The sequence below is a fragment of the Panthera uncia genome (assembly GCF_023721935.1).
Source record: "Panthera uncia isolate 11264 chromosome A1 unlocalized genomic scaffold, Puncia_PCG_1.0 HiC_scaffold_17, whole genome shotgun sequence".
Taxonomy (NCBI): Eukaryota; Metazoa; Chordata; class Mammalia; order Carnivora; family Felidae; genus Panthera; species Panthera uncia.
Window position 1 is genome coordinate 73,665,225 of NW_026057577.1, and position 12,712 is coordinate 73,677,936.

Below are 12,712 nucleotides of genomic sequence, written 5' to 3' on the forward strand. Positions count from 1 at the left end.
CAAGCAATAGTGTACAGGATGAATCTGCTAGCTGGCATCATACTAGTAAACTTCCAGACCAGGGCTTGAGGAACTAGGGAGACCTGTTTGTGAGGAGTATTGAGGACCTAGATTGCTTTAATGACTGTGGGAATATTTTAAAAGTTGACTAAAAAGAGATTGAAAATGAGGAATCAAAATGACTTGGTAACGTAGTGGAGAGGGGCAGAATCAAAATGATTATATGGTCTAATCACTGATAATGGAGGAGGGTTTGAAGCAAGGAGGAAATATGGTGCTTTCTGAACTAAAGTTCTTGTCCTAAGCCCCATTCGAATATACAAAAATGAACCAGCCGGTGCTATAATCAGGAAGTATGCAAAATTCTTTTTTTTTTTTAATTTTTTGTAACGTTTATTTATTTTTGAGAGGGAGAAAGAGAGAGAGACAGAGAGAAAGGGAGACAAAGAATCTGAAACAGCTCCAGGCTTTGAGCTGTCAGCCAGAGTCCATGTGGAGTCAAACCCATGAACTGAAAGATCATGACCCGAGCCAACTGAGCCACCTAGGCGCCCTAGGAAGTACGTCAAGTTCTGAGTCTAAACAGAAAGTGAAATTAAAAGTAAATTCTGCTTCATTCAAATCTCCAACAGCGTGGATTAAGGTAACACATCAACATTTCTCTAATTTTTCTTAAAACTCAGAATTTTTCAGTGACGATGACCTGAACTTAGGGTGTAAAACTGCTGTATTGAAATCTTGTAATCTAATCTGAGGCTCTGGAGAAAGGGGATGAATCTGGTATTACTGCCTTGAAAAATATGTGAACTTAAGGTTGGGAATTGATTCAAGAATCCTTCTGTTGTAATGACTCAACTCTTTTTTGGAGATCTAAATTTAGCCTTTCCCAAACACTGGCTGCAATTCCTGTGTCTTCGATGTTTTGTTCACTGCAATGCTACTGAAGGTGGTCAATAATATAAAGGAAAGTTCCCTAGACTAAAGATCAAAGGACTGTATTTTAGTCCCAATTTTGCTTCAAATTCCCCATGTGATTTTGGGAAAGTCACTTCTCAGCTTCTTTATCTGGATGCCAAAGACTTACACTCGCTGGCCTAAGTCCCTATCAGATCTAACATTAAAGGCCATATGAGTAAATAGAAATGCCTTTCTCTTCAGTCTCACCAATAAAATACAGCTTTCCAGGAGTATGTCCATTACAAGTAGGGGAAAAAACTAATCTTAAATTTAGGCCAGAGATTCCAAGTTATAATAATTTAATATTTTACCTTCATTATGTGCTTTGTATATGCTAATTTCAGTGCTATGCCAAATTCTTCATATGAATTATTTCATTTAATTCTCCTAAAGTAAGGATGGTATGATTATTACACTGTTTTTTTAAGGTGAGGAAACTTATGCTCAAAAAAATAAGAAAATTTGCCCAAAAATCATACAGGTAAGTGTGCTGAAACTAGTATTGGAATCTAAACACTCTGATTCCCAAGCTCATGACCTATCAAATAAGCAGTTTCATTTTTTAAGCAATCAGAAATTTAAGCTAATAAACCAATGATGGTTTTGTGTATCAGAGGTTCTTGGAACACTGATGTTTGGTAGCCATGATTCAACGCTTATCTAAAAAAGAGAAAAGTGTCTTTTTTTTAATAAAAAAAATTCCCCAGCTTTATTGAGACATAATGAACATATAACATTATGTAAGTTTAAAGTGTACAGAGTGTTGATTTGATACAATAATGTATTGCAAAATGATTACCACCATAGCATTAGCTAACACCCCCATCCCATTACATAATTACCATTTCTTTTTTGTGGTGAGGACATTACGGATCTACTCTTTTGAAGGTACATTGAGAATCTATTCAACATTCAAGTATAAGATACAGTATTATTACCTATAATCATCATGCTGTACAATAGATCCCTAGAAGTTGTTAAATCTTTTAACTATAAGTTTGTACCCATTTCCCCCACTGCACAACTCCTGGTAACCACCATGCTACTCTCTATTTCTCTGAGTTCAGCTTTTTAAGATTCCAAACATACTTGGTGTATAGTACTTATTTGCCTTTCTCTGTTTGATTTATTTCACTTAGCACAATGTCCTCAAGTTCCATCCATTTTATTGCAGATGGCAGTATTTCCTTCTTTCTCATGGCTGAATAACATCCCATTGCAGAAATACACACCACATCACCTTTACTTGTTGATCCATTGTTGGACACTAGGTTGCTTCCATATCTTGGCTTTAGTGAATAAGAAGTGTCATCATTTGACCATTAGTCTATTCTTCTTTTTGTTTTTGTTGTTCTGGTTCCTTTAACAATATCTGTTTGTCTACATTAATATTACAAATTAGAAAATTAAAATAACTGGATAATTAATTCTAAAGAACTTGTTAATGATAAAAAAGAAAAGGAAAGGAAACCATTCATGGATTGAGTTGGAGCTGGAAGTAAGTAGAGGCAGCTGGCAGGATGGGAGTCAGAGATGAATTATGTAAACTAACCGTATTGTTTGTCCTAATTTTATATTTTTTATATTTTTACGCTTTGGATAAGAAGAAATAATCTTAATTCTATTTAGAGGCAGTGAATTCAGTTTGATATAATTTCATTTTCAAAGGTAGCCTAAGATGACAAGCACCAAAACAATTTTTTAAATATTTTCACTAAGAATATTATAAACTCAAAATTTTATTCTATAGTTTTTGATATATTGGAATTATGCCAAAGTTAAAAACCTAACTTGACCAGCAACTTTTCCACCCATGGCTATAGAATAAGGCCATTCAGAAGATGTTATTTATTGAAAGAGATAAAGTTCAATGCTATTAATAATATCTGGCATCCAAAAAATATAGAGTTTCTTTGTGACTCATTAAGACAAAATAGAGACCAACTGTGCAGCTTATTCTCAGGTGTCCAGAATACTCTTAGAATGATGTAGACAAATGTTAAAAGCATTTAACATGCAATGAATTTGCATACCTGCCTTATGTTCTTTGCATAGGAATATAGAGGGAATTCTATACATGCAATTTTGAGGCAGAGTCCCTTCATATGAACTCTAAATGATTTTTATTTGTAATAACCAAATGATAGCTCAATTTCTACTTTATTGTGTGGTTATTGGCTTGATTCTGACAGAGTGCAGGTTTTCTCCATTCACATATCCACTTTTATTTTTTTTAAGTTTTGTTTATTAATTGGATTCTTTTTTTGCATTCTATAAATGTTTTTGTTTTTTGTTTTTTTCCTTCTAGATCAAATCCACACATTGATCAGTGTGACGTAACTAGAGCTAGGGCAGTGCTGGAGAATATTGTGAGATTTAGCCTGGATATTAATCTGTCTTCTGGAAAATAGATTTCTGAAATGGCCAAATCATGCAGAAAACCAATATTTAATATTTATATGGGATTTTACTGTCCAACAATCATACCCAAAATATGCATTTGTTCTCATTTTTCAATGCCATCTATTGATCAGTTCAATAAGGGCCCTGGGGCTTAGTAGTCACCAACGGGGAACCATTTCTTTGGAATGAGCTAAGGTTCCCCAGCATGGTCATTACCCTTCACTATGATTGGTCCATCCAAATCTTACCTCCCTGGGCTTTATCACATCTGAGAAGATTGGTCAGAGATGCCGCACTATATATCATCTTGCACAGCAAAGATCTTGAAATCATGAATATCATCCTTCGATCAGAGGAAGATTTGAGACACAGGAAACCAGGAAAAAAGCTGAATGTTTTGAGTTTTGCTGCTCATCAACAAATTGCACTTCTGGCTCTAGAGAAACTCATGGCTGATTTGAGTTAACCTGTGGCCATTGACCTCTAGGCCAAGTCAGCCGGTGGTTTCGAAGGGCTTTATAAAAGCACATACAGAGCTTGTCGTGGTAAAACAAGGTAGGACATTGCTCTAGCTGTTTAGTCTCTTGTGATTACTTTCCTAATGGGTTACATCTTTTTGCCAGAAACACATTTCAGCAGTCATTTATGGAAAGCTCAGTAAACTGTGAAAAACTTGGAAGAAGAAGCAGCTCCATCATTTCTTAAGGAAATCTTGGTAAAGATGGGAACACAGAGTGCAGAAGCATAAACAGCTAGAGGGAGAATCACTAGAAGGAGACACCAGTATGTGACCGTAATAAGGTAAACATGTTTATGTGCTGGGGGGAGGATGGTGATGGATGGCACAGAAAGGTGAAATAGGGCAGGCTTCTCAAAGGAGGTGAGTCTTGATATGAGACTAGACAGAAATGCAAATGAGATTTAGGTTGAGAGAGAAGAAGGAGAGTGTGTGTACATTGCCCAAGAAATGGCATGACTCAAATCCAGGAGGCAGGAACAAGTCTGGAGAATTGACAAATATAGTCAATTTGATCAGTTCATGGTTATTGAACACTACATGCTATATGCCAGGCACTGTTCTAGGCATGGGATGTGTAGTGGTGAGATATGTGGGAAGGGACAACCAGGACAAGAAAATAAATTAAACAGACAAGGTAAATGATAAATGCTATGAAGGAAATAAAATACGGTGCTAAAATAGAAAGAAAGGGTAGCTGGGGATTGGAACTAATTTATCTAAGTGGTCAGGAAAGTCCCTGCCAAGGAGTTGCATTTAAACTGAGAATAGTGTTTTTTAAAAAAAGGAAAAAATCATGAGGACATCTTTGGGTAGAGTATTCCCAGAAAAGGGAGCAAGAAGTACAAAGGGTCTGAGGTTTGACTGATTGACCAGCATGGCTTGAGGACAGTGACAATGGATAGAAGTAGAGTAGAGAGGGGTCAGATCATAAAAGACTTTGAGCCTCTTGCAAGGAGTTTAGACTTTTACTCCAGTGCCATGGGGATTCATCAGGAGGTTCTGATCCGATGTATGCTCCATAAAGCTCAAGTGTATATTAAGAATACATTATAGAGAGGGGGACGTAGAGGACAATAATCATTTAGGAGGTCACTGCAGTGGTAGAACCAAGAAATACGGGTAGCTTAAGCCAGGCTAGTGACCATGCTTCTGGAGTGAAGTGATGGAACTTGGCATTTGTTTTAGAGGGTGAAACAGACAGAATTTGGTGATATATTGGTTATGTGAGATTAGAAAAAAAGAGGAATCAGTGGTGCTTCATAGTGGATGATTTGGTTGTCCAGGGCCAGGGTCCATCTGGGAAGGAAGAGGAGTCTAGTTTCAGTGCTTTCCCACCTTTTATCAGGGACATCCAATTGCCAGTTAGAAAAACCTAAATACAATGGCTTAACCACACAGAGGATCATTTTCCTCTTGCAACAAGAAGTCCAGAAACAGGACAGCTCAGGTATGTTACAGCAGTCTTCAGTGTTGTCCAGGACCCAAGCTTCTTCTACCTCTCTGCTCAGCACCCTTGGCATGTGGCCTTCCTCCTAATACAGAATTATTTCTGCACCTCTAGGCATCAAGTCCACATTGTAGGTGGGAAGAGGGGGGAAGGAAAGGGGGAGAAAAAGGCAAAAAGAAACATTCCAACTGAGTGTAATTCCTTTTACAAAGTTTTCTCACCCAAATACTGACCAAGCCAGAATGAGTCATACTGCCCCACCAAGTTGCAAGGGAATGTGAAGAGGTGGTTCTTTTATCTGGACTCACTATCTTCCTGAGTAAAATCAGAATTCCATTGGAAGTGAAAAAGGAAAGTGAGTAGGTGACTTTAGCAATGTCTGCTACATATCACTTCTTCCCCACCTTAGGTGCTCACTACCCTCTGAGGACTCCTGTGACCATCCCCCCCCCCCCCCCTCCCCACCCCCCCCCCCCGGAGGCCCCCCGTGCCCCCCCCCCCCCCCCCCACTTCAAACCCGCCCTCAGTGCACTTCGGACAGTCCTTCCCCAGGCCCAGGTCTTTGCCCCTCCCCCTGGGGATTCTTCATTGCAGCCTCAACTCTCATGGGTCTGTTCTCAGGCCAACATAGTATTGGGTAGGAACTTTATCATCAATTTCTTCTCCCTAAAGTAACATGTGACCAGTAATGGTTTGTTTGTTTGTTTGTTTGTTTTTTTCCATTTTTTCAAGTGACAGAGTCCACCCAAAGGAAATAGTTTTTAAGAATATCATTTTGGGAGATGTGGGAAACTGGAGGGGAGATTTTTTTGAGTAAAGGTGGAGGACTTTTCAACATGTCTCACATAACTAACTTTAGGCTATTTCTGACTCTTCTTATGATTAATTGGTTCTCTTCATACTCAGTCCCCTAGTAGGTCTAACATGTAGGATGATTTTGCAGGACAATGTCAACAGACTCTTATGGATACCTTTTTCTCTCTCTCTCTCTCACTGTCTGTCTCACACACACAAGTACAACTTAACCTAAAATATAAAAATAATCTAGTCAACAATCATTCTTTGAGAAGCAATAAATCACTACTTCATATGCAGAGCTAAAACTAATGGTGCAAATAGCAGAAAAAATATTAGATTTTTTGCTTTCCCCATGTAGGCTTACTATAAACAAAATTTCACAGTAGTGAAAATTATTCTAGGCGTGTGGAATTCCTTTACACGTGGTAGCTGCTACCAAATCCAAATAAGGCCCCAAGTTCCAAGCAAATCGTTTAGATCGCCAGCCTCATCTTTCCAATCTGTATTGTAGATACAAAATAAATTGACTCACAATTATCCTGACAGCCCCTCTTTTTTCCCTCCGAGTCCTTCTTACTCTTTATCTAACCCTAGAGATTTTTTAATTCTTCCCTCCTTCTCCAATAAAAATCTGCTCTGCCAGTTTGTTTCTTAATGGAAGTTTAAAGTTCAAAGAATAAATCTATAATTCAATTTCAAGTATTATCAAGGTGATGAGGTATAGAGATTTGTCAGAATATCTATGTACCTATTATAGTCTGAGAACTGGAACTACTTTGCCGGCAAGCAGAGAGAGCTAGACATTTCTGGGAGTTAGGTCCCCCATGGGGTACAAATGGTACAAAGTATGAAAACTCAGCTCCTTGCCTTCAGTAGGGGAAAACTTAAAAAGGTATAGTTTCCATTCCAGAGCTTCTCCAGAGATCAGGCTGAAGCTGGACCCAACCTGGCTTTTTCCCCTACCCTGTCCTGCTTCCTTCACTCCATACTGGTTTTCTGGAAGCATGTTTTTAATAAATCAGGGTCTGCTTTCTGAGAACACAACCTAAGACATCACTCATATTCACAAGTATTCAAATCTCTGATTAAGGGCCCCTTAGGTTTAAAGACAGTGTTGAACTACTAATATCTTAGTTTCGGTGTCAAATTGATTGGGCATGCCCATGTCAGTTGTTTAGTGGCTAAGGATCCTGGTAGGGTCATTAAAATTCTCTGAGCCTCAATATCCTTGTCTACTATGAGTATGAAGGAGACCATGTAAGTAGAATGCCCAGCACTGTTCATTATTCATGATTGGCAGCTACTAAATAAAATTTTACCCCCGTTTTATTTAAAAAGACAGCCTAGATTCACTAAAATTATAGTTTGGGAAGTTTTAGAAGTCAAATATATCACCTCCAGGTTTGATAAGCTGTGTTCTGAAGGTATAGTTCATTATTTTCTTGGTTTCACTTGTATAATCTGGCTGGTGTCTTCTTCATTTCACAGAATAATTGCAGTAATGGATTTTGAGCCAACCCATTCACGGATTGGTTTTTCCTTGCTTTCATGAATCACTGTATGTATGTACATATATACATACATATATACATATACATATACATATATATATATATATATATATATAATTTATTGTCCAATTGGCTTCCATACAACACCCAGTGCTCATCCCAACAGGTGCCCTCCTCAATGCTCATCACCCACTTTCCCCTCTCCCCCACCGCCCTCAGTTGCAACCCTCAGTTTGTTCTCAGTATTTAAGAGTCTCTTATGGTGTGCCTCCTTCCCTCTCTGTAACTCTTTTTTCCTCCTTCCCTCCCCCCTGGTCTTCTGTTAAGTTTCTCAGGAGCCACATATGAGTGAAAACATATGGTATCTGTCTTTTCTCTGCCTGACTTATTTCACTTAGCATAATACTCTCCAGTTCCATCCACGTTGCTACAAATGGCCAGATTTCAATATTTCTCATTGCCAAGTAGTATTCCATTGTATATATAAACCACTTCGCCTTTATCCATTTGTCAGTTGATGGACATTTAGGCTCTTTCCATAATTTGGGTATTGTTGAGAGTGCTGCTATAAACATTGGGGTACAAGTGCCCCTATGTATCAGCACTCTTGTATCCCTTGGGTAAATTTCTAGCAGTGCTATTGCTGGGTCATTGGGTAGATCTATATTTAATTTTTTGAGGAACCTCCACTCTGTTTTCCAGAGTGGCTGCACCAGTTTGCTTTCCCACCAACAGTGCAAGAGGGTTCCCATTTCTCCACATCTTCTCCGGCATCTATAGTCTCCTGATTTGTTCATTTTAGCCACTCTGACTGGCATGAGGTGGTATCTTAGTGTGGTTTTGATTTGTATTTCCCTGATGAGGAGTGACGTTGAGCATCTTTTCATGTGCCTATTGGCCATCTGGATGTCTTCTTTAGAAAAGTGTCTATTCATGTACTCTTCCCTTCTTCATTTCTTCACTGGATAATTTGTTTTTTGGGTGTGGAGTTTGGTGAGTTCTTTATAGATTTTGGATACTAGCCTTTTATCCGATATGTAATTTGCAAATATCTTTTCCTAGTCTCTCTGTTGCCTTTTAGTTTTCTTGGCTATTTCCTTTGCAGTGCAGAAGCTTTTTATCTTGATGAGGTCCCAATAGTTCATTTTTGCTTTTAATTCCCTTGTCTTTGGAGATGTGTCAAGTAAGAAATTGCTGTGGCTGAGGTCAGAGAGGTTTTTCCCTGCTTTCTCCTCTAGGGTTTTGATGGTTTCCTGTCTCACATTCAGGTCCTTTATCCATTTTGAGTTTATTTTTGTGAATGGTGTAAGAAAGTGGTCTAGTTTAATTCTTCTACATGTTGCTGTCCAGTTCCCCCAGCACCATTTGTTAAAGAGACTGTCTTTTTTCCATTGGATATTCTTTCCTGCTTTGTCAAAGATTAGTTGGCCATACTTTTGTGGGTCTAATTCTGAAGTCTCTATTGTATTCCATTGGTCTATGTGGATGAACCACTGTTTAAAGCCAACTTTTCTCAAATAGTCCAGTGAAGAAATGGGCAGAAGACATGAATAGATACTTTTCCAAAGAAGACATCCAGATGGCCAACAGACACATGTAAAGATGCTCAACATCACTCCTCATCAGGGAAATACAAATCAAAACCACACTGAGATACCACCTCACACCAGTCAGCTAAAATTAACAACTCCGGAAACAACAGATGCTGGTGAGGATGAGGAGAAATGGGAAGCCTTTTGCACTGTTGGTGGGAATGCAAACTGGGGCAGCCATTCTGGAAAATAGAGTGGAGTTTCCTCAAAAAATGAAAAATAGAACTACCCTACGACCCAGCAATAGCACTGTTAGGAATTTATCCAAAAGATACAGGAGGGCTGATGCATAGGGGCACATGTACCCCAATGTTTATAGCAGCACTTTCAACAATAGCCAAACTATGGAAAGAGCCTAAATGTACATCAAGTGATGAATGGATAAAAAAGATAAGGTTTATACATACAATTGAATACTACTTGGCAATGAGAAAGAATGAAACCATGCCATTTGCAGGGACATGGATGGAACTGGAGGGTATTAAGCTAAGTGAAATAAGTCAGTTCAGGGAAAGACAGATATCATGTGTTTTCACTCATATGTGGAACTTGAGAAATTTAACGGAAGACCATGGGGGAAGGGAAGGGGAAAAAATAGTAACAGAGAAGATGGGAGGCAAACCATAACAGACTCTTAAATACAGAGAACAAACTGAGGGTTCTTGGTGGAGGGGCGGGAAGAGGGGGAAATGGGTGACAGACATTGAGGAGGGTACATGTTGGGATGAGCACTAGGTGATGTATGTAAGTGATAAGTCATGGGAATCTACCCCCAAAACTAACAGCACACTGTATATACTGTATGTTAGCCAACTTGACAATAAATTACATTAAAAAATTAAATTAAAAAAATAAAGCCAACTTTTCAATCACGATAAGAAGAGAAAGAGGACACATATGCCAAATGTATTGCCACTTTCGGAAACTTTGGGAGAATCATTCTTAAACTGAAACTTGGTCTTTGTTGCCTTTTTTTTTTTTTAATATTTCTTGTTTCAAGATGTAAGCCATCAATTTGTTTTATCTGTCAACATATTATATAATAACCCCAATCCGTCTAGAATTTAACATCATTCTCTTTAGGATGTTGTTATACCAGAAGCCTTTTTAAAAAAAGAAAAACAAAAAAAACAAAGTGATTTATATTTTATTTGTATTCATATGAAAACAGCGTTCTTTTTAAATCTGTGTTACTTGGCCAATGATGACATTCAGAATCACCTAGAGCAGCACTTCTCAAACTTTAATGCTCCAATGAATCATTTGAGGATCTTGTTAAAATTTAGATTCTGATTCGGCTTTTGAGGTGAGGCTCAACATTCTGCCTTTTTAACAAGCTTCCAGGTGAGGCCACTGCTGCTGGTCCAGGCATCACATCCTGAGTCAGAAGGATCTAGAGAACCCTGCCTGGACCCTACCCTAGAAATTCTGCTCTAATGGTCTGTGATGAAACTTAGAAATCCTTTTTTTTTTTTTTTTAAGTTGTAGGTAGTTCTCACAAATATGTATGAAAATTATTTACTGTAGTTATACAATATGTATAATTGTATTACTTATTGTAGTCATTTGTATTTAGTTGAAAGAGACGTTTGAACACTTCACTTGCACCAAAATTCAGAGACTCTGAAAGATAACGGCCGACCCTGAGCCTTATTTAAATTTCCTCACTAATGATGTGCTTGCCATTTGTGTTGTTGAGCAAAATACAAAATCTTTCCCAATGGCTGCTTGGAAAGTGAGACAAAAATAGAGGTCCTTCTGACAGTGCTTCAGCAAAATGAGCAGCCCAGAAGGAGCCAGGCCATCATACGCTAGCCAGGAGCCCTACTCTGTTTTTCTCTCTGTCCTCCACGGTGACCGGCCTCTATGGCTGAAGAGGAGAAATGGTTCCGTAACACTAGACACTGAAATTCCCTAGATTTCTGCTTAATGCTGGTAAAAATATTTGCTTTGAAATACTGGCAGAGCAGATCGAGGGGGACAAGTGACTACACTCCGCGTGACACATATCCTAGTTTTTCCCTGATCACACAGACAGCAATTTAATTAGCCTACTCATTTCCACTTAAAAATGATCCTCTGCTTGAACTTCAAGTGTGTTTTCTAACTGAATGTTCACTTAAGGCCAGGTCAGTCTCTTTCCTGGCAGCTTTTTGATTAAGGTCATTTTTCATATGAATAATCATGGAGGGTAAAGTAAAAATATAGTTATTAGAGCCTTTTAATTAACATGCGATGCAAGTATAATTGCCATTTCATTCTATTAGAATTAATTTTTTTTATCCTTAGAAACCTCCACCAACTTCTCATTTTTAAGACACATAAGTCAATGTTTCGAAAATATTTTATGCAATCCTTGAATATCTGCATTGCCTCAAGTGACTTGTGCAGTTGTCTGGATCATGACTTTCCCAGAAAATACTGGCTTAACTTTCTGCTTCTCTCTTACATGTCCAACCCAGACTTTCATGGTTGACCAAAAAAGGACAACCGAATTAATGCTACAATCTTACTATCTGCATAATAACTGCAGCAATTAAGTGGGTTCTAGGAAGAAGCAACACATGCTAAATTCTCAATCTGTTTAGTTAAGAATATAAGATTCAAGGGAAATGACATAGCTGGCCAAGCACTAGTAGAGGCAGCGTATCTTTTGGGCATTTCTTTGTCCCCTTCATTTCTTAAAGGAACACACACTTGCTGGTGACACTTGCTATGCAGGAAAAGTTCTGCCAAAATTGAGAAAGCAGCTAAATTCTTGTCTAGCAACAAGTGTTCTGTACTTGGAACTTACATCACCAGTCCTGGAAGAACTTACACTCATACCCCATACACTTCCATTTAAGGCGATGTTAATCTACATGGGTTCTTCCAGGTTTGTGAACAAAACAGCCTTCATGGGCCACATTTTCATCTGGGGGAAGAAATCAGAGGGAATGCCCATCTGTCTCTTAGCCATTTGTACCACCAGTGTCTAGTGTCACAGACTTTCACTCCCTCATAGTCCTACAGCCTTGCCTCCCTCTCCTCTCCTGGCTCTAGCACACTTCACTGAATGATTTTTTTACTGAGTTTGGTCATAAGACTACAGTCATAATGCCCTCTCCCCAGCCCCTACCATGATCCTAACCTCTGTTAGAAGTATGTGCTCATAGAATTCTGGTTGAATCAGACTCCTTAAAAAAGAGATCGTTGTTCTGCAAAATTAACTTGTAGGGTAGAAGCAAAAATTACAGTCCTGTATATACTGCTACCTTCCTTAGAGTGCTTGGCCAATGTCATATGCTTTATTAAAACTGAAGGACTCATTTTTTTTTTTTTAATTTTTTTTTCAACGTTTTTTATTTATTTTTGGGACAGAGAGAGACAGAGCATGAACGGGGGAGGGGCAGAGAGAGAGGGAGACACAGAATCATCGGAAACAGGCTCCAGGCTCCGAGCCATCAGCCCAGAGCCTGACGCGGGGCTCGAACTCACGGACCGC

General features: G+C 38.6%; 1 protein-coding gene across 1 annotated transcript in view; it reads left to right on the forward strand.

The window, feature by feature from the left end:
- Window positions 1–3,248: 3,248 nt before the first annotated feature.
- The window catches only part of ERAP2 (endoplasmic reticulum aminopeptidase 2), a 40,393-nt gene continuing 30,929 nt past the window's right edge, over window positions 3,249–12,712 (forward strand). The window contains 7 exon segments of the mRNA XM_049648896.1: window positions 3,249–3,510; window positions 3,513–3,587; window positions 3,590–3,635; window positions 3,637–3,915; window positions 7,614–7,653; window positions 7,655–7,691; window positions 10,086–10,127. Of these exon segments, the coding sequence (XP_049504853.1) occupies window positions 3,378–3,510; window positions 3,513–3,587; window positions 3,590–3,635; window positions 3,637–3,915; window positions 7,614–7,653; window positions 7,655–7,691; window positions 10,086–10,127 (652 nt within the window). The 5' untranslated portion in view covers window positions 3,249–3,377.